Source organism: Chrysemys picta, chromosome 3 (assembly GCF_011386835.1).
Source record: "Chrysemys picta bellii isolate R12L10 chromosome 3, ASM1138683v2, whole genome shotgun sequence".
In the NCBI taxonomy this organism is placed as follows: Eukaryota; Metazoa; Chordata; order Testudines; family Emydidae; genus Chrysemys; species Chrysemys picta.
Genome location: NC_088793.1, coordinates 181,235,039 through 181,257,734, shown reverse-complemented (window position 1 = coordinate 181,257,734; position 22,696 = coordinate 181,235,039). Strand labels below are relative to the sequence as shown.

At 41.8% G+C, this 22,696-nt stretch overlaps 1 protein-coding gene across 48 annotated transcripts in view; it reads right to left on the bottom strand.

Moving 5' to 3' along the window:
- Nucleotides 1-22,696, bottom strand: part of NRXN1 (neurexin 1) — a 1,213,652-nt gene that overhangs the window by 306,345 nt on the left and 884,611 nt on the right. For 47 of the 48 annotated variants that reach the window (XM_042861199.2, XM_042861202.2, XM_042861206.2 and 44 more), the window contains one exon: nt 19,615-19,796. In XM_042861199.2, the coding sequence (XP_042717133.1) occupies nt 19,615-19,796 (182 nt within the window). Of the gene's footprint in view, nt 1-4,377; nt 6,309-19,614; nt 19,797-22,696 lie in introns of those variants that run through there. The other variant, XM_065589603.1, reaches the window with a different exon arrangement.

Genomic DNA, 22,696 nt, shown 5'->3' with positions numbered 1-22,696 from the left:
AGGGTTACCATCCATCCGGGTTTCCCCGGACATGTCCGGCTTTTTCAGCCTTAAATGGCCGTCCGGGGGGGATTTCTAATAAAGTAGAAATGTCCGGGATTTCCCCTCCTGCGGAGTGCAGCGTGGCTGATTGGACGCCTGGCCTGATTGAAAGCCGCTCGCAGCCACTAGGGCCTCTAGCAGCCAGAGTCCCTCCCCCGCTCCCTCCTCCCCCACAGAGCAGCGAGGAAGTGTTTGAGTCCACGTGGAGCCTGCAGCCGGGTGAGGGGTGTGTGTGTGTGTGTGTGTGTAGAGCCTGCGGGGGGGGGGGGGGTGCAGAGGCTGCAGGGCGAGTGGAGAGCAGAGGGCACAGAGGCTGTGGGGGGCGTGCAGAGGCTGCAGGGCGAGTGGGGAGCAGGGGGCACAGAGGCTGCAGGGGAGGGTGCAGAGGCTGCAGGGCAAGTGGGGAGCAGGGGGCACAGAGGCTGTGGGGGGGGGGTGCAGAGGCTGCAGGGCGAGTGGGGAGCAGGGGGCACAGAGGCTGTGGGGGGGGGTGCAGAGGCTGCAGGGCGAGTGGGGAGCAGAGGGCACAGAGGCTGTGGGGGGCGTGCAGAGGCTGCAGGGCGAGTGGGGAGCAGGGGGCACAGAGGCTGCAGGGGAGGGTGCAGAGGCTGCAGGGCAAGTGGGGAGCAGGGGGCACAGAGGCTGTGGGGGGGGGGGGTGCAGAGGCTGCAGGGCGAGTGGGGAGCAGGGGGCACAGAGGCTGTGGGGGGGGGTGCAGAGGCTGCAGGGCGAGTGGGGAGCAGGAGGCACAGAGGCTGCAGGGGGGGGTGCAGAGGCTGCAGGGCGAGTGGGGAGCAGGGGGCACAGAGGCTGCGGGGGCGGGGGGTGCAGAGGCTGCAGGGCGCGTGGGGAGCAGGAGGCACAGAGGCTGCAGGGGGGGTGCAGAGGCTGCAGGGCAAGTGGGGAGCAGGGGGCACAGAGGCTGTGGGGGGGGATACAGAGGCTGCAGGGCGAGTGGGGAGCAGGGGGCACAGAGGCTGCGGGGGCGGGGGGTGCAGAGGCTGCAGGGCGAGTGGGGAGCAGGGGACACGGAGGCTGCGGGTGCAGGGGGGTGCAGAGGCTGCAGGGTGAGGAGGAGCAGGGCAGGCAAGGGCATAGAGGCTGCAGGGCAAGTGGGGAGCAGGGAAGCACTTAGCAACCCCCAACCAAGATCAGAGTGGGAGGGAGGAGGGGGAATGCGGGGTGCTCAGAGGAGGGGGCAGAGTTGGGGCAGGGACTTTGGGGAAAGGGTTGGAATGGGGGCGGAGAAGGGGTGGGGTTGGGGCAGGGCCGGGGCCAGGGCGGGGAAGGGGCGGAGTTGGGGCGGGGCCGGGGGCGGGACCGGGCCCCCTGGAGTGTCCTCTTTTTTAAATGTTTGAATATGGTAACCCTAACGTTACAATCTACTACTTAATAAGCAATCAAAAATCCTACAAAATCAGTATCACTTCCAAAGCACACATAAGCACAAACCAGTTTTGTATGTAATTCCAGGACATTTAAGAAGATAATAACGATGTAAGAAATCCATCAGATACTCACTACATACATACATAGAACATAAGAGGGAGAATGCAAGTCAAGTGATGCACAGTCTGGATTTCCAACATTACTGCCTACTGCAGGAAAAATACAGCATGCACCTCTCAATTATTTTCAGTGAGAAAAGAAATCACTATAGGGAATCAATTAGGTTTGTCAGCAGTCCAGAAAATGTTTGTGACTGAAAACAGCCTCTTACTAACAACTCTAAGGGTCACAAGTAATAACCTTGTCATGTTGCTTGAATTCCTGATATTACACCTGTGTCAGGAAATAGTGAAGATTAATATGGTAATTTGAGATGCTGAACAATACTTCTGATACAAGACAGATAAAATGCAGTCCTGGCACTGTCACAGCAGCAATTTTATTAATTATTTTTCTTCCAATTCAGTGAAAGGACACATATTAGCAGCGCAGCTGACTTTGTTACTGTGATGAGGCAAATCCAGCCCCCACCTCTGTGAATGCAGAAGTCTCAGATGCAGCAGAACTAGTGTAACTGAATTACACAAACTGGGGGTGAAGAAGAGTCTGGGAGAATTTGGGGGATGTGCCCACCTTATGTAGCATGGAGCAAAGCTACACAGCACATTCCAGCATAGTACTAAGGGCAGGGTTAGTTGATTTACACCTACACAGATCCACTAGCCATTGCATGTTGCAAAGTAGGAGCCCAGAGGACAGAAAAATTATTGCAGTCAGGGTGATGGAGCATCCCTGTAGTTGCTCTGTGGCTTGGATTAGGAGCCAAAGGAACCCCCCAAAGTACAATCCAGCTGGCTGGGCTGTGCTCCAGGATTTGACCCTATGAGAATAATACTCAAAAGATAAAAAGATAAAATCTCATCATATTCAAGTATATCTAGGTTTTATTATATTAACCCCGAATTATGCCATTTTGATAGCGCTAACTAGCTTTTATTACTATGAACTATTTTAAAAAAATCTTCATGGCAAATATTTGCTAAGGTTAAGCCAGCAAAAGATTCTTCTTTTGAAATAATACCAGCAGATTTAACTTCAATGAAGGAATATCATATTTTTAAACAGAATGTAATATGCACACATCACTGTGGCAAGAGAATGTTAAGCAACATTTCACTCCCACCCTGAAGTTATATCTGTGATCAGTGAGTTGGCCAAATAGTTCAACAACGAGAAAAAAATAAATTTACTTTCAATTGTATGTTCTTCCTCCAACATACCCATAACGAATTACTCAGAAATCCCACTAAGGTCAGTGCAGTTACTCTGGATTTACATCAAGGTAGAATGGGATCCCGTACTTTAACCAGACTGAATGCTTTTTTTTTTTTTTTTGTAACGCTTGAATTGTGGGTGAGAGTGCATAGTTGATTATGACATACCCACCTTCTCTATTCTACCAGCTGAATAAAGATGGAGCATGCCAACACTGTGAGGAGCACATCAGCATTCCCCTCCCTTAGCCTGAAATACAGTGCACAATTCTCTGCTGCTATAAACTGGCATGGCTCCAATGGAGTAACTCCAAAGGAAATAGATATAGAATCCCATTCTGAATGGGAATCATGGTCCTAATTCCCTGAGTACTGAAAATCATAGAATATCAGGGCTGGAAGGGACCTCAGGAGATCATCTAGTCCAACCCCCTGCTCAAAGCAGGACAAATCCCTAACTAAATCCCCAAATGGCCCCCTCAAGGATTGAATTTACAATACTGGATTTAGCAGGCCAATCTTCAAACCACTGAGCTATCCCTCCCCCCAAGAAATCTAAACTTCTATATATTTAAAATATGTTCTATCATCTGTTTTTTGTCAGGTCAGCATGTTGGCAGTAGTTCTATACCAGGGGTTCTCAAACTGGGGGTTGTGACCCCTCAGAGGGTCATGAGGTTATTACATGGGGGGGTTGTGAACTGTCAGCCTCCACCCCAAACACCGCTTCACTTCCAGCATTTATAAAAGTGTTAAATATTTTTAAAAGTGTTTTTAATTTATAAGGGGGGGTCACACTCCGAGGCTTGCTGTGTGAAAGAGGTCACTAGTACAAAAGTTTGAGAACCACTGTTCTATTACAATACAGACAGGCGTGGCTCCACTAACAAGGTGCCTGGACCCTGGAGAATAGGGGGTAGGTGGGAGGGGGCAGTGGGGTGAGAAGACGGGGAGGGGGGAATTTGGGACGTGCAGGGCTGTGGTGGCCAGAGAAAGAGGCAACTTTCCGCAGCTCCAGGGCTGCGGCTGCCGGGGAGAGACGACCCTCCTTCCCAGCCTCAGCTCTGTGGCTGCTGTGGTGGGAAAGACTCCCCCTTCCTTCCCAGCCCCAGTTCAGGGGCTGATGCAATGGGGGAAAGAGGGAGAGACCCCCGCTCCTTCCCCACTCCAGCTCAGGGAGGAGGAGAGAGGGCATATCCATTGCATTAGAAATTTAAGACTACTGATATTAAAATATGAGTTGTGTGCTTTTATTTGTAGAACAAAGGTTTTTATATATATATTAAGGGTTTTTTTATATAGTGTTTTTATAGCTTTATAATAGCTAGCTAAAGGTACAGCATTTGGAAAGATCATGAAGTGGTCCGCCAAGACCCTCAGCAATTTTCAAGTGGTCTGCAAAAAAAAAAAAAGTTTGAGAACCACTGCGCTAAGACATTGCCCAGTAATTCATGAATCTAGAACACCAGGGCTCCTAACAATAACCTAACCTTGACTGTATAATTGCATTAATGAAAAATATGAGATTCAAACCCATTTTTTAAACAAATCAGCATAACTTGGGGGGGAGAGGTGGACAGGGGCCAAAAAACAAACTCCTTGAAGCTGTTAGTCTCATTCAGTTCTCATTTTTAGTTTTTTATATTTTTACATTGAGCTGCATGAAAGCAAGAGTACAAACTACATTTATAAAGGCCCTTTATCAATTCCACATCATTCTGTGATTGTGAGAATATATTAAATGCACCACCATCTTATTTTAGCCTGTGAGTGTATATCAGGTGATTTTTTCCAGACAGAAGCAATTAGAGTCTTGGAAAATTGCACGCAGAATGCTCCTAAGAATTGATCTGTAGAGAGCGATTCTTGCAGCACCAAACAACTCCAGTGTCCCATGGCACTACTGCAGGCAAGAGTTATTGCTAATTGAACAAAGTAAGTTGCAGACATGTACAGAAAAACCTTGCAATTAAAAAACAGAGTTGCAGCATAATTGATATCTTACCAGGAACCTACCTAAAATTTTCTATCAGGCTGAGCATGCAGTACATACATACATGCTAAAAATAAAACCTTTAAAATCTAAGGCTAACTGTCAATTTTATATTAAAACATTATTTTACAGTAGCTTTATCTGGAACTTGATGGTATTTGCATTGAAAAGTCTAAAAGCCTTCTCGGAAAATAAGCAACACAGAATCCTGTTGCCTCTTTCTGCTTCCTGCATAACAAATCAAAACACTACAAAGCTAGGGATAATAGAAAAGGTTCTGTGGGAAGGAAATAAAATAAAACCAGCTTGTCAAATGGGACTCCCTGCTGCTGAGTACCATGTGGTGCTTTAGTGAGTTGCATCTGTTCAGCTATTAAATATGTTGGTGAATATGATATAGACAGCAGTGACATTATCAAATATGCTGAGTGGTTATTAAATATCCATAGTGTAATCTTTTCACCTTTTTATTTTAATTAGTAAAAGTTACTGTCATTGTAAATTCACAGATTCTCATTCTCATTGTGTTTGTCCCTAAATGAGAAAGCATCAGTAGATAACCTATGGTTATGGAGTCTTAAACTTGCAGCTGCCGTGCAGGGAGTACCTGTACAGGAGCTCTGTGCTATTCCCTGGAATTCTCTGTGAAGAGGAAGGAATCTTCTATATGATTCTACTAGAATTTAAAAACTTAGACATCATCCATGCTTCATAGTGAATGGGATAAATTCATCCTAAACTGCCACCAGGTGCTACCACTGTAAGTGCATGTGAAGGAAGTAGAAAGTCCCCCAAGGATGGCAGATTGGAGTGAACGAAAGCAAGGAAGGAAGCATGGTCAGGGCTTCTGGGAATGCATTGCTTTAGCCCATTCCCTTCGCCCCCTCGTTGCCTTGGCTGGTAGGGCTATTAAGGAGAACTGACCAAAACCTATGCCGCCTACCTTACTGGAAAACTCTGAGCGAAGTGGGAGTGGCTTTTCATAGAATCATAGAATCCAGGGGATCACTGCTGCTGCAGGGTCAGATGTTTACGCTTCCCTGCACTACCTTCCCTGAATCTGGGGCCACTTTTGCTCACTAACCATCACGATATCGGAGAATCTAGGCTGGCTAATTAAAACAAGTCTTGCATTATCAACTGCAGATTTTGTACACAATAAGTGGAACCTGGGGCACCAATGCTGCCCCAGTGTGATGCAGATTTCAAGATAATATCACATGGAATTAACAAAACTGAAGGACCCATGTATTCCTTTGTTCTTTCTGTATTTATTTCTTTTTTCAATTTAATCTAAGTAATTATAAAATGCCAAGGAATATGTGAGTCAGTTCCTTGAGTTAATCCATCCTCTGGAGCTCAAGAACTCTGCAGTTTAAATAGGCTATCAGGAACAGAGAGACACTTACTAAACACTTAATAGCAAAATACATCTGTTGTTACACTGCTTGTTATATTAAGCATTAACCACCACAATGTTGACAATATTAATACATTTAAAAGCCTTGTCACAGACCATTGCTGTTGCAGAAATTCTTGGGACCAGCATGCTGTAAACAAAAAGAGAACTTAGCAGTGAGCTGACTAACATGAAGAATTATTACAGAACTCTAGTGGCTAACCCAACCACACTTATCACAAAAAAAGATGGGAGAGGGTTTTTTTTTTAAGTTACAAAGTTATACAACCTATTTATATCTGAAAAAGACAATGGAAGAACCGGTTATTATTTGAATCACACAGCCAAAATTTGTTCTCTGATAGATTTTGGTAAGTCAAAAGTGGTTCTATAGATTTCAAGCAGACAGCATGTGACACTGGTGTAAGAGATCAGAATTAGACATCAGTGACACTGGTGTAAAGTGAAGATGGATGGTCCTGTGGTTAGGCAGTCAGCCTAGGTTCAACTCTCTTCTCTGCCCATCACTTCCTGTGTGACCTTGGGCAAGTCACTTAGTCTATCTGTGTCTGTTCCCCATCTTTAAAATAGGATAGTAGCACATCCCTATCTCATAGGGGTGCTATTGAGAATATCTACATTACAGATTGTGAGGCACTCAGACACTATGTTAATGGGGGCCATATAAGTACTTTAGCTGGATAAGTGAGAAGAGAAGAGAATCAGCCCCAGTGAACTAAACTCTGCTCTCGGTTACAGTATAAATCAATGGACTTCAGTTGAGCTACTCCTAATTTACACACTGGTGTAGATGTGAGGAGAATGAGGCTCGGACTGTTTACAGGAAGGCTGATAAATTGCTGCAACTGGAAAATATGAACCAGAATTAAGCAAAAGAAGATTCCAGTTAGGGAAAAGCAGCAAAAAATCACATAGAAAAACTTGAAATAAATAAGTGAGCCAATTAATTAATTATGAGTTATAATTATACAGGTATCTCATAAAAACAGAACAGTACTGATGCAGCTTTTCATTATTAGCCCAAAACGATTAACTGTCATAGCAATGCTTACTTAAATAAATACTTGAAGCAAAGCATTTTGTCACATTGCCACTGCAGTTTTCACTTTCCAACTCAGGGCTTGTCTACACTTACAGTGCAGCTGTGGTGGTTAGTGAAGATGCTACCTATGCCAATGGGAGAGCTTCTCCCAGCACCATATGTACTCCATCTCCCCTAGAGGCGGTAGCTATGTCGACAAGAGAAGCCCTGCTGTCAAAATAGTGCTGCCTACACCGGGAGTTTGGTCATATACTGGCACATTGTACTGCAGCCCACACTATGTCCTCATATTCATTTAGAACTTACACAAACTGCCTTAAGGTGCTAAAAATGTAGCCAAGGACATGTAGAGGATGGTGACACAGTTGGCAGCTTACATTATGTTGTTAGGAGAACTCATGATCAGTCAATAGTGTCTAAAAACTGCAAAATGGCTTCCACCCTGTTGCATATATATAAAGATAGATATAGATAATATATGTAAGCATTTCACTTGTTTTAGAGCCTGAGGACAGTCTAAATGGCAGATCACCGACATTACTGTAGCAGTATGTTCCTGTAAATTGGACTAGAACAGGACATGTGGGCAGTGCCAAGTTCAAAGGTATATTATCAGCAATGGCAGCCTTAAATGACTATCTTATATAAACAGGGAAGGATGATCGATCAGTTAGGTGAGTGGAGATCAGTATCATCTGCCTGGCTCATTTGCCATCGACCACAGAGAGCTTTTTATTCTATAAAGAATCCTTTGAACATATGGGCAAATAATTTCCAGTGATTCTGTGTTTCCTCCTTCAGGTGACATCTTAGCAAATTATTTTGCTCTTACAACTAAGTGATAGTCTTTAAATTTTGGTAGCATGGTAAAATGGTCACTAGTGGTTGCATAATAGTTTTTATATGTTGTAAAATTCTGTAGGAAGTTACTGTCGACGAATTAACTTGATGAGGCAAGGTAGGAAAGGTAGTATATTTTATTGGACCAACTTCTGTGAGTGAGAGAGACAAGCTTTCTAGCTAAATGGAGCTCTTCCTCAGGATTAAAGCTTGTATCTCTCACTAACAGAAGTTGATTCAACAAAAGATATTACCTCACCAACCTTGTCTCTCTAATATCCTGGGACTGACATGGCTACAAAAACACTGCATACGTAGATTAACTTGGTGTCTTTTATATTTTGGTATCTTTTGTATCAAAGGAAGTACCATGGTAGCCAGTGCAGGGAATTATGGGATACAAAAAAGAAAACTGATATATGGTTGAAGCTGGAAAGAGTAAAGTCCGTTTGGGGCCAAACCCTAAGGGGTGCTGACCATGTTGTAAAATTTGACCCTTTGCAAAGGAAGTGAGATAGGGAAGCAACAGAACAGAAGCCAGAAAAATATAGCAAGGATTGGCAGAGCTACTAACATGGGCAGAAGCTGAGGAAAGGAGGCTGAGTGGGAGAAGGGTTATTTATTTATGCATTAAAAGCAAGCGCCTGCATCCCTCTTTCTGAAACCAGAATGTTGGTAAATATTGCACAGATGTTCATGCATTTTCACATATAAACAGCCCAGTCAAGGAACATCTTCAGGCTAAGTCTCTTAGTAGTAACCACCTGCTTGTTTAGTTCTTTACAATGAAACTGATCTAATCAATAGTCCTGCAGAGGAAGGGGCTTCCATGTGGGTACACCACACAGTGAATATGTTTATACTGAATTCTTCGTTCCTCCCGCTATGCAATATTATACAACAGGGCTCATTCTGAGGGGAAGAATCAGTATGTTGTAACTGATAGGCCCCTGGAGGCTGCCACCTGCTTTCTTTAGGATGTACTGAAGGATGTACTCTAAAATAAGTTCTTAGTATACATCAAAGAGAATACTTAAAATGACAATGAATTTGTGTTCGAGCATTCAATAAGAAAAATCCTGAGATGAAGAAAGAGAGAAATAGAGAGAAAGAAAGAATCTATCATTTAAGGCACTGGATACAGACTTTGACTCCCTTAGGGAACTGATGGGCAGGATCTCCTGGGAAGCTAAGATGAGGGGGCAAGGAGTCCAGGAGAGCTGACTGTATTTTAAAGAAGCCTTATTGAGGGTGCAGGAACAAACCATCCTAAAGTGCAGAAAGAATAGCAAATATGGCAGGCGACCAACTTGGCTTAATAGTGAAATCTTCGGTGAGCTTAAACTCAAAAAGGAAGCTTACAAGAAGTGGAAATTTAGACAGATGTCTAAGGAGGAGTATAAAAATATTGCTAGAGCATGCAGAGGTGTAATCAGGACGGCCAAGGCACAATTGGAGTTGCAGCTAGCAAAGGATGTGAAGAGTAACAAGAAGGGTTTCTACAGGTATGTTAGCAACAAGAAGAAGTTCAGGGAAAGTGTGGGACCCTTACTGAATGAGGGAGGTAACATAGCGACAGATGATGTGGAAAAAGCTGAAGTACTCAATGCTTTTTTTGTCTGGGTCTTCACAAACAAGATCAGCTCCCAGACTGCTGCACGGGGCAACACAGTATGGGGAGGAGATGAGCAGCCCTCAGTAGTGAAATAACGGTTAAGGACTATTTAGAAAAACTGGATGTGTACAAGTCCATGGGTCCAGATCTAATGCATCCAAGGGGGCTGAGGGAGTTGGCTGATGTGATTGCAGAGCCATTGGCCATCATCTTTGAAAATTCGTGGTGATCGGGGGAGGTCCCAGACGATTGGAAAAAGGCAAATATAGTGCCCATATTTTAAAAAAGGGAAGAAAGAGAACACAGGGAACTAAGACCGGTCAGCCTCACTTCAGTCCCCGGCAAAATCATGGAGCAAGTCCTCAAGGCATCCATTTTGAAGCACTTGGAGGAGAGGAAGGTTATCAGGAACAGTGAACATGGATTCACCAAGGGCAAGTCATTCCTGACCAGTCTGATTGCCTTCTATGACAAGATAACTGGCTCTGTGGATATGGGGAAAGCGATGGATGTGAGATATCTTGACTTTAGCAAAGCTTTTGATATGGCCTCCCACAGTATTCTTGCCAGCAAATTAAAAAAGTATGGATTGGATTAATGGATTATAAAGCGAATAGAAAGCTGGCTAGATTGTCGCGCTCAACAGGTAGTGATCAACGGCTCAATGTCTAGTTAGCAGCCAGTATCAAGTGGAGTGCCCCAGGGGTTGGTCCTGGGGCCGGTTTTGTTCAACATCTTTACTAATGATCTGGATGATGGGATGGACTGCACCCTCAGCAAGTTCGCAGATGACACTAAACTGGAGGGAGAGGTAGATAAACTGAAGGGTAGGGATAGGGTCCAGAGTGACCTAGATAAATTGGAGGATCGTGCCAAAAGAAATCTGATGAGGTTCAACAAGGACAAGTGCAGAGTCCTTCACTTAGGAAGAAAGAATCCCATGCACTGCACAGGCTGGGAACCGACTGGCTAAGCAGCAGTTCTGCAGAAAAGGACCTGGAGATTACAGTAGACGAGAAGCTGGATATGAGTCAGCAATGTGCCCTTGTTGCCAACAAGGCCAACGGCATAGTGGGTGGTATTAGTAGGAGCACTGGCAGCAGATCAAGGGAAGTGATTATTCCCCTCTATTCGACACTGATGAGGCCACACCTGGATTATTGTGCCCAATTTTGCTCCCCCCACTACAGAATGGATGTGGACACATTGGCAAGAGTCCAGCGGAGGGCAATGAAAATGATTAGGGGGCTGGGGCACATGACTTACGAGGAGAGGCCGAGGGAACTGGGGTTATTTAGTCTGAAAAAAAGAAGAGTGAGGGGGGATTTGATAGTTGTCTTCAACTACCTGAAGGGGGGTTCCAAAGAGGATGGAGCTAGACTGTTCTCAGTGGTGGCAGATGACCGAACAAGAAGCAATGGTCTTAAGTTGCAGTGCGGGAGGTCTAGGTTGGATATTAGGAAACACTATTTCAGTAGGAGGGTGGTGATGCACTGAAATGGGTTACCTAGGGAGGTGGTGGAATCTCCATCCTCAGAGGTTTTTAAGGCCTGGCTTGACAAAGCCTTGGCTGGGATGATTTAGTTGGTGTTGGTCCTGCTTTGAGCAGAGGATTGGACTAGATGACCTCCTGAGGTCTTGTCCAACCCTAATATTCTATGATTCTATATAAATCCATATAATAAATCAGAATTTTATAGTGATAATGTTAAGTTTAAGAGACACTTTAGGAAGAGGCCATCAGCCTTAAAGTGAAACCCTGTCTATATTTAAATGTGGATTCCTACTCTTCCACCTGCCACCCCACTCTGATCCCCTGCTGCTATAGAAACAAATGAAGGTTCTGTTTTCTCAAATTTATGGTATATTCTGTATTTCTTCTGCCTTCGCCAGTACCTTATTACATTTTTATTATTATTTATCTGACATGAACTCCCCTCTCTACTCCTAAACTTCTTAACTGACATTTAGGGCCTCAAGTTTCGGAGTCACTTACCAGTGTTAACAGTTTGGAAGTAAGAAGTTCCATGCTTTCTGTGGCGGGTTCCCTCCAGGGTGCCACCTGGAACTGGGGTACCACTGAGCCAGTCCTGACCCACCAGCCTCGGCTCTCTCTAACACTGTACTGCTGTGACAAGTTGCCAAGCACTCCAGGCTTCAGCCTGCACTTTCATCAGCATACATACAGGTAGGGATACATCCCACTGCAGTTACATGCAGGCAGGCTCTTTGACCAGCCCTTGCATGGGAAGGCATCAGGTAGGGCACCTCCCAGCTCCTCAGAATTATACCGTCTTGCACTGCAGAGGGAACTGTATATAATTAAGCTCAAAAATTCACTCCTCCCTCAATATAGAGAGGAATATGCAACAGCTTTCTGCCCCTGAATTATGATTTCCATGCACTGGTTTAGATAAAGCAAATATATATATTAACTACAAAAGATAAATTTTATGTGACTATAAGGGATAGGAAGCAGATTACCTAGCAAATAAACAAAAAATGCAAACTGAGCTTAATATACTAAATAGATTGGATATGAATAGCAGATTCTCACCCTAAGTGATGATACAAGCAGGCTGCAGATTCTTTAGGGGCAATCTGTACTTGCTTACAGCTTGGAATCCCCAGGTGTTCCATTCACAGGCTAAAAATCCCTTTAGCCTGGGTCCAGCACTTCCTCCGGTTCAGTCTTTGTTCCTCAGCTGTTTCCAGGAGTCTTCTTGGGTGGGGAGTCAGTGAGGAACCTAGATGATGTCACTCGCCTGCCTTACATAAATTTTGCATATGTCGGGAACCCTATGTTTCAAAGCTTGGTTCCCACGCCAGTCTGTGGAAAAATACTGGCATCCCAAGATGGAGACAAGACCTGGTCACTTGTCTCTGTAGAGTCAACAGCAGTCATCCCCCACAGGCTGTTCGGAGTGTTTACAGGAAGGCTCACCAGGTGGGAGCTAAGCTTCTCCTAAGGCCTATTGTTTCTTCCTAATGGTTCATTAAGCTGAATGGGCCCTTCCCAGCCACCCATCTAGACTGAGAGCATTTTGCTTAGTGGGCGTTGCCCAGGAATAGCTATATTTGAAATAGATACATAGTCAATATTCATAACTTCAGATACAAAAATGATACATGCATACACATAGGATAATCATATTCAGCAAATCAGAATATGGGGTGCAGTGTCACACTTACAGCTGTAGCAGAAGGCCACGGCATGTGGACTTTGCACCACTGAAGTCAATGGAAGCTTTGCCATCATATTCAAAGGGAAAGGATCAGGCCCTTAGCACTGCAGCTGATGGAAGGGGTGGCTCACAGCATCTACAGTCTCTCTGCTACACTGGGGCTGGGACCAGGATGTTGTGGTGCTAAGGCATGAGGCACACTGGCTATTTATTCAGTTCATGCTTTGGGTACAGTCTTTTTCTTTCATCACAAGGCAGTGGGTGGGAGTCTCCTAAAAAAAATACACATTTTCTTTTCTCCTCAACTCCATGGCAAGAAACTAAAGGGAAAGTGAGATCTTCCCTCCAAGACAGGAAAGAGGAGTAGGAAGATGAGGGGAGTTACTTCCTCCTGCACATTCCCCTGGCTGGAGAAAAAAGTAGGGGAAGGAATGGCCATGCAGGGTGAAGTGGGGAATCACATCGGGGAGAGTACTGGTGCAGTATTGTAATAACAGGGATTCATGGTAGCACCAGGGAGTGCTCTTTGAACTGCTCCATGATTAGAATCACAGCAAACTATTTATCTTTATCAGCTTCCTTAACCCTATCCATAATGTTGACTGGTCACTTACATGTCTACTCTGTTCCACTGAGAATAAGACTATCTCCATGAACCTCTCTCAGCAATTTGGTCTAGCACTAACTTTGTTGCTCAAGGCTGTTCAAGGAAATATAAACCTTATTTGAACAAGATCTTCTGGGGAATGGACTGCACATGGGATTCAAGATGAGGGACTCACAAGGATCTTATATAGGATTTTTTTTTTTTAAATCTATCTCCCTACTAATACAAACTAGTACGTTATCTAACTATTTTAAAGCATAACTGTTTCAGTGATTTTTCTACAATGCCAGATTTTTACCCTGATCAGTGATTGTTCTATTTAGCACATATTCCCTAGATTAATTCATTGCTCCCATACTAATTAACTTACATTTGTGTACAGTGAATCACATCTCTTACCTGCCGGTCCAATGATATAAATAATCTTTTGTGATTGCATTGCTTGTCATTGTTTACTCTCCCTCAAGTTGTAGAACCATATGCAAATCTGGAAATCTCTCTTTCACAATATTCTTGTCCAACACATTTCTATACTAACGAACAGACTGGGTATTGTTAAAAAATTGGGCATTCACTGCCCACAATCATTAAACATCCTGTGGTGTTTCCGATATAGTGAAACCCTCTCATACAGTGAGTATAGTGAAAACCACAAATACCACAAACAGTAAATACTGAGCTGAGACAATGTGCATTTTTTCAAGACAATGCAGCAATATGTGCCTGTGCACATACCCTCCCATGTTTCCATATTACATGTACACAACATGGATACACACTATGTACACCTCTACCCCGATATAATGCTGTCCTCAGGAGCCAAAAAATCTTACCACATTATAGGTGAAACCACGTTATATCCAACTTGCTTTGATCCGCCGGAGTGCGTAGCCCTGCCCCTCCGGAGCACTGCTTTACCGCGTTATATTCGAATTCGTGTTATATCGGGGTGCATTATATCAGGGTAGAGGTGTATTAGTATAGCCTTGCAAGGGACCTCTCACAATGTCCTAAAACAGTTTTCTTGTGCATAAGGATGGCAAGTTTTAAAAGTTATCTGGCCTTTCCAGAGGCTAGGAGTGAGTGCTGGGCCCATTAGGAAGTTGGGAATCAGTCCTTTCCAATGGTATAGGGCCTGTTTTCTGAGGGCTCAGCAATGCTAAAATATCAGGCCTGTAAAATATCAGGCTCCCTTCTCCCATTTTTGGCCTTGTAGGACTGTAAGTTTTTGGATTTTTAAGTCATGACATTTTTATGCATACACCAGCTATTGCTAACCCAAGACTGAATCCTAGCCATTCTGGACTTTGAGCAGGAGTAATTTTGGGAGGGGGAATTCCATATTTGGAAGAGATGGAGGAAACATTTCTGTAGCAGTTTCTTCATCTGCCCCACCCCCCAAAAAAGATGGGCATTTGAAGCTGCTCTGAGTTTTGGGGTGTTAAATATTCATGGAGAGATGAGTTAGATCCTGATTCTGCCCCTTTAAATCCAGGGAGAGTTTTGCCACTGACTTCAATGAGTGTAGGATCAAGCCCTTAGGATCTAATCCAAACATACGTTAGTCAATGGGAATCTTTCCACTGATGTCAGTGGGCTTTGAATCAGGCCCTTCATGAGTAGTGAACCAGTAAGGTGGTCAAATGAGCATAATAAATTCATTTATCATGGGACCCTGAAATTTGTCATGGATATCTTCTTCATGTACACATGTACAGCATCTATATTTTATATACACAAACTCTTACACACATTAATTTATCTATAGAAACACCGTTTGGATCAGAGTGTTCACATACATTAGAGAGAAAAACCTACCACTTTATTCATGCTCAAAAAACTGCTTTCTAGCGGACATACTATTTTTCTTCTTATTTGACTGTTTACCTCAGTCATTAGTCTCTGATGTGAATCTTGTCAAAAATCTAAATATTATATTGAGTTTCCCTTATCTATCATGCTAGCAATTCTGCATCTTTAGAGGCTTTCAGGTTAATTAAACATGACCTCCCTCATTTATATCCATACTGGCTGTCTTTAATCAAACCATACTTTCCTGGATGATATGCCATCACATCCTTTAAAATAGCTAGAAGATCAATGGAAACATTCGTCCATTGATCAAACCACATCTACATGAGGGTTAGGTCAAGAGAGCTAGTGCGCTCTGGCGAGTGAATTTTTTAAGTGTAGACAAGCCTCTATCTGGGAAAGACCAGGAAGTGTTGGTCTCTCCAGGGAGAGCCTCTGGGGAGAAGCAGGAGCTGCTAGTAGTGTCCTCATCAAAGGCCTTGGAAGGGAGCTGGATGACTATGTAGAAGCCACCCCAGGGAGGTTGGGGGGACATTTGATTATTTGAACGTCTATGTTTATTTGGATGGAGAGTCAGACATGAGAGTCAGACATGCACAATCCCAAGAGGGGAAAAAAATCAATGAACTATACTAGAACTATCTGCTCTTTATCCTGGGAACAGGTGGAAGAAGTGGCACTGGTGAAATGAATGTAGACTGAGGCTTGGATGTGACATATGCTTCCTTTTCTAGGGCCCAAAACCAGAGCTATAGGGCAGGAACGCCTCTTCACCTTCACAGTACCAGTCAAATGAGAAGCTGTCACAACCATAAAAAGCAATTGCTTTATTTTTAGGATATTTATGTCATGCTAATATACCTTTATTTAAAACATAAGGTGCAAAAATTCCCACCCCTGTATAAAGTTCATGCTGCAGTGGGGGTGGAATTTTATTATAATTCACCTTGGAATTTAAAATACTGGCATTGGGACTGCTAAACATCTGGTGGAGATAGAGATTACATATTATTTGAAATGTCTCCTGTATTAACAATGGTTATTTGGGAGATACAATGATTACTTGAAATAAATTGTTTCTAGTCTAATGCCAAGGCTGTGATTCAGATGATCAAGTAGCAATTTTCTAAATCAGAATTGGTTATGAGTTTGGTTTCATTATTAGGTTTATTTTTTCATAAGGTAAACAGAATAATATGTAGGGAAAACATATATTAAGTTTCCCTAATCAGACTTGTGGTGTTCTCTCCTGCTTCCAGAATGAAAGACTTTAAAAGAAAGCTGCACTTATATTCCTATTCTGAAATGTCATATGTCAAGTACCATTCCGCAGCATACTTGTATAACCTATTTCACATATTTGATATTAAGGTTTTTGACTAAAAGCAGCAGTTCTGAATTTCCTTGACCACTATCATGATGAAAATTGCTCTCCTAACCCATCCTACAAATGTGTGCAATGCTAAGCCATTCAAGAGGGTTCAGGTATGCTTTGTAATACTGGAGCTCAATATCAGACACAAGAACCAGCTTCCAATGCATTTTAATACTGAGGCATAAATCATAAGAAGAGGACTTTTGTTAAAAAAATATGCCTGATTTTAAAAAGGAGGCTATGCATACATGTGCATTTATTTTTGCACAGGCATTTATTGCAAATGCCAATGTAAATCCATTACACATATGTTCAATAGATTTTAGATCCTTCTGAACATACTAGATTTGCACACATACTTGCAAAAATGTATCAGCTGGTGCATGACCAAGATCATGTGGAACTCTTTCCTTCCCCACCACTCAGTCACGCCCAATATATTTTATTTTAACAGTAAAACAGTAAAATTATTCTTCTTCATACAACATCAGCGAGAGATGGAATTTTTGGATGACATAAAGCCCTAATGCTACCATTGTTACAGGTGGTTTAATCTTTCAGAAAGATTGCAGCTGCCAGCAGGCTGAAAAAAGAAACTTTACTCCAAAGTATTATTTTACAAATGCAGTTTATATGCAGAACTCAGTTTATACACACCACTTCATGAAGATTTCCTAATATCTTACTGAGCAAAAACAAAGTTTAGCTACAATTTTCAAAACTGCTTAAGTGACATAGGCACCTAAGTCTTGTTGACTTTCAATTTGATATAGGCTTCTAAGTTTCTTAGGTGCTTCTGAAAATGTTACCCTCCAACTTTCTTTTAAATACTATTCTGATTCCTAATGGGTACTGGGAAAATACATTCTAGTAGCATTCTAAGATTCCTCTAATAGAATTAAATTACAGTGATGGCCCTTAAAAAATGCTGATTATCTTAGGTAATTTCCATGAGCATGTATGTCCCTGCTAGAGAATAAATTCTCAGCAAGAGTTTTTCCCCCATAGAAAACTCTCCTCATTTGTTTCAAGTTTTGCTCTATTGCTATCAGGGACTATGGACCTTGAACACAAGCCCCCAGGGCACCCAAGCACTAGCAAGTGCCAATCTGCTACCCAATGCTTTGCTAAAAGCTGCTAGAAATAGAAATAGAATCCTGACAGAGGATTCCAGTCCTAGATTCTGATTGGCAAAATGCTGGGGATCCTGCTTGGTTCACAACTTCTATATAACCCAACACAAGAACCAGAAGTTGTTCATGCAACTGGGTTCTTCCTGTTAGGGCTGCTTCCCCTGTAATACCTGCTCCTACAGATTTCCTGGTAACCTGACCCTGTCTTCCTCGAGACATCTGACTCCTGGTTTGTCCTCTGGCCTGTCTTGGACTCTGACCTTCTGGTATCTGACCTAGACTGACTGCCGATTCCTGCTCTAACCACTAGGTAAGACCATCCATATCCCGGTTGTGATACCTGCAAAAGAGACTGTGTCAAGACTTCCAAACATCACTGATGCCACGAGATCAGCAGGAGGCCCGTGCCATTTAATGGAGCTGAATTGACTAGAACTTCTAAAGTTGGTAGCATCTCCCATGAGACTCTTTGAAATAAGATTCTTCAACATAGAGGAGAGGATGCTAGCTGTATTATATTTCTGCCCTACGTTTGACCAGGCTAATAAGGGACAATTTATTTTTCCCATCCCAAACCCATCCTAGCCTGTCCATTCTTCCAACCCAGATCTCCACACCTTAGGAACACTTTTTAGTTACATCTACACTACAAGCTAGGAGTACAAGCTACTTGTGTAACAATGTTAGTCCTGGGAATGGAAGACATACTTTTCATCAAGGAAGACTTGATCTCTCCAGCCTGAGAGATACTTGCCTTGAAAAAATTGAAGTCTTGGATCTTTTGGCATCAGAGAGAAGCTGCCTTTTGAAACTAAGATTGCACTATACAGTCAAATAATTGGATAAAATGGCTGGCCATTAAGGAAAGGCATGGAAAAGCTTTTAATTCATTTAAGGGTTTCATTCTTTCTTTATTTGATCAAAGCAGTAAGTGAAGGAAAACTCATTCTAGAATGCAAAAGCACCTTTACCAAAACAAGAGGGCAAGGTATGTATGTAGCAGGTAATTGAACACTGTAGTCCCTGTAATTCAGCAGTATACTCTTGTATGATTTGGGAAGGATCATTGCAGAAAGTTTTCTGAGGGTAAAAGTGTAATTGGTTATAGATCAATAAGTAATTTCTTTCAAGAAAAAACTACTCTTGTTCCTGGAAGTATCAAAGTTCTTAGCTAAAAATCAAGCTAATATATTAACAAAGTTGAGATTAATCTGAGCGACAAGATTTTATATTGCCCTAGTTAAGTTTATTTCAACTGATCATTTATTTATGTTGCCATAAAAATCCAGATGCTTTCAATTTTGATTACTAGCTATTTCCTTTAAGGCAACTGAAATTACTTTTCTAGACTTCCCAGTGTGACAACTGTGTTTTCTACTGAAAATTTATCTCTGCACAGTAATGGTAGAATCAGTGGACTCCTTTTAGTATTAACAATGAGTATGCTCAGTTGTGATCATTGTAATTCCCCCAACAGATTTCACCTGAAATCCTCCTAGACTAAGGCACCTTCCTCTGACATTGCTAAGTCCTGTTTCATGTAATTAGACTGGAGCAAATAGCTATATTTGTTTGGGTATTACAGTGCAATTTTTAATTGAAAAAGCCATATAAAGGAGTGCTATATAAAGGCATTTTGAGTATGTCTGAAGTCCTGAACAGAACTGTATATTATAAGCCATAATCATTTAATTCATTATTGATCTTATAATTATACAACAATTTTAGATAAAGAATAGTTAATAAACTGCAATACTTAGACTATAAAAAGGTATGATCATTCAAGACATATATAGAAATAAGTTTCAATTTGTTGGTAATACTTACAATATGCAGCTCTAAATAGTCTCCGAGCCCAGTAGAACTGTCTACTCGTACCAAAACTGCTTCTTTTTGAACAGTGCTAAACCCTATTGCCAGTCTGTCAGCACGAGTGCTTGGCCGATCATTAGGAGGCCACGTGTATGTGATTTGTCCACCACCTTTGCTAAAGATATATGTTGTTCCCGCTGTAAAACAGAAATAAAACCATTTAGTTCATTTGCACCAGTGTCAAACTGCATGGCAAAAAATGTGCTCTACAACAATCAAAATGCTCTCTATAGACAACTGAACTGCAAAAGTGAAACAAAGCTATATCACAGTTTGGAGGAATCTTAAAATCTGCCAGCAAAATTTTTTACAGCAAACTAAATATTATTGCTTTTTTATACAATACAGTCCATGCAGAATACAGTATAATTGCATAGTATAATTCTAAGGACCATGGACCTGATTCAGGAAGGCATCCCTATTCAAGAAAGCATTTAAGCATGTGCTTAAAGTTAAGCTCATGCTTACCAGATTTCCTGATTCTTCCTAAATCAGGACCCAGGTGGAGAAGAAATCATGTACGCCAGTTATTTCATGATTGACTAAAGATACAACACCATATATCCATCTATACAATGAAAATGGCATGCAAGATATGATGTGTCATCCTGCACAGTGAAGCAAAATGTAACAAATATATTCAGATACAACTTTTATGAGTATAAGTTTTATCGGCTTGTGACAGATGAGATAACTAATGGAAGGGCAACAGCATGCCTCTAATGGATAAACAATCTATTCAGCATTGTCAATCATTATGTGCAGTAATCGGCAATATATAAAGTTCTAGTAGAGAGCTTCCAATGGCAGAAAGATTTCCATGTTGTTCACAGTACCAAATATGCACTTATAAAAGCTAGGTTCTGTATGAAACAAATCTTAGGGTTCTATGATCAGATAATATGTTTAAAGGGCACACATTTAACTTCACCATCACTTGCACATTTTCTATGAACTAACATAGCTATTTACCCAAGAGTTTTCAATATACAAAAGTGTATCCTTAAAACAGCGTCCAATGTGATAACTGTACATTTGATCTCTGATTTACAATGCAGTCAGAAGTAGTCCTCTTTTTTTGAATATGGAACAGGAATTTCATAAGTCTTATATAAACTGAACACTTTCCTATAGAGCGGTGTGACAAGATGCAATTTTTCACATTTTATTGTTCACAATTTTATTGTAATTTTGCTTTTTCCTTTCATATTGTACAGCTAGGCAAATACTACAGAAAAAGTTCTCTGAACATTCACTGGAATTTAAATTGAGGACATAGTATGGAGATGTAAATAAGAAGTATTGTATAGCTAGACCTCTATTCCATCTTCAAAGAACCATGACCTCTCCATATAGACAGCTTTGCCTGAGATCTCAAAGAAACTGAGTTACATTTTCCTTTTAAAGAATATTTCAGGTTCACTTCTGACACAACTTTTCTGCTAGTATTACCAATCTACTAATTAGCTTTGCAATTATGTGGTTCCTGTTATAATCCATTTTATAATATTATTTCCTGTTTTGTGCCATGGCCTTGAAAAAAGTGTAAAATACACTTTAACTCAACAATCCTGTCTGAGAGCTCTGAGAGTCAACACATTCTCTTGGCCTCTCTCTTGATGGCAAGTTGCCAACTGGCATCTGTTGCAAGGAAACCTGTCAGCCCTCTTTAGCAGGGACAAACAGGAGTGCGTGTGAATCATAGCCCTAGCACCTAAGGTGCTGTTTAAACTTCAAGTCAAGTCAGAGTTCTGCATTATTCTTGTGCAATGTAGGCAGCATACTGAAGGTTTAGGCAGTCATAAAGGTGGTTGCTGATAGCCATGGGTATAGGGTGTGTGGGAGAGAAGTCTGTCAAACAGCAAGAAGTCAGCTTCCATTAACTGAAGTGCTCAGTAACTGCTGTAAAGCATTTCATAATAGTAGACAGGGATAGCTGCATCTCTGAAGACTGATTATATGGGTACTGCCACTTCTGGTGGTCCAAAAGCATCTGTCTATGGCACTAGTGTTAACACCTTGAGCAATGTAGTGAGTGATACAGTTCAGATTGTTATATAGTGTATGCCACATTAATTCCCCAAAGGATGGGATTTACCCTCAGTACTGTAGTATTGGGGGCTGGATCCAAAGCTCTTTGAAGTCAACAGGAGTCTTTCCACTGACTTCACAGGCCTTTGGATCAGGCCTTGAATGAGGTTCCTATAAAAAACATCATTAATAAGGAATACAATTCTGTACACTTCAGTGCTAGAGGATACTATTAGAACAGTACAAAAGATATAAATGAGGGGGAGGTTGTAATTTTCCTTTCCTTGGTGGTAACAGATGTGCTACTTGAAGATTTTTTTAAAATGAGGAAAAAGAAGATTCACCTGTTAAATGACAGTGGAGTCATATTTGTACATAATGCACACAATGGTCCCTAAACAAGTCCCCAAACCTGAACATCTCCAGACACTGACATTCTTATCTAGACTGGATCTGTGTAGTACAGCCCCTCCCCTAAATATTGTCCACCCAATAAACTGGTGAGCAATTCATCCCACACTACCTTTGCAATGATGTCAAGGTCAATGCTAGAAGAACTGCATAAATCAAGGCATACATTTTAAATTACTCAAAGGCTACTTTAAATTTACAAATTTGTCTTTCTGTAATTATTCATGAAGTAAGTACATTATTTTCCATCAGATCCTCCCTTTTGTCTCATTGCCCGTCACTTTCATAGCCATGCATACTAACTGAACATCTGATAACAGGCTAATTAATCCATGTTAACAAATACAGATCTGCCTTTGTATAAGCTACACAGGAAGTCACGTTCCTTGAGTTTCCTAAGTTAATTATGCAAAAATAGCCCTTAAGCTGAGAATAGGCCATTTAGTGTTTATATTTCAAAAAAGGCAAATATAATAATGTAAAATTCATTACTCAGGGATTGATCTTAGCTTATTGTCCAATCTTTGCCATAAACTATTAAAGCCTACAAAATATCTAAACAATTGCTCCAAACCAGCTTGCTTGCTATCAGATA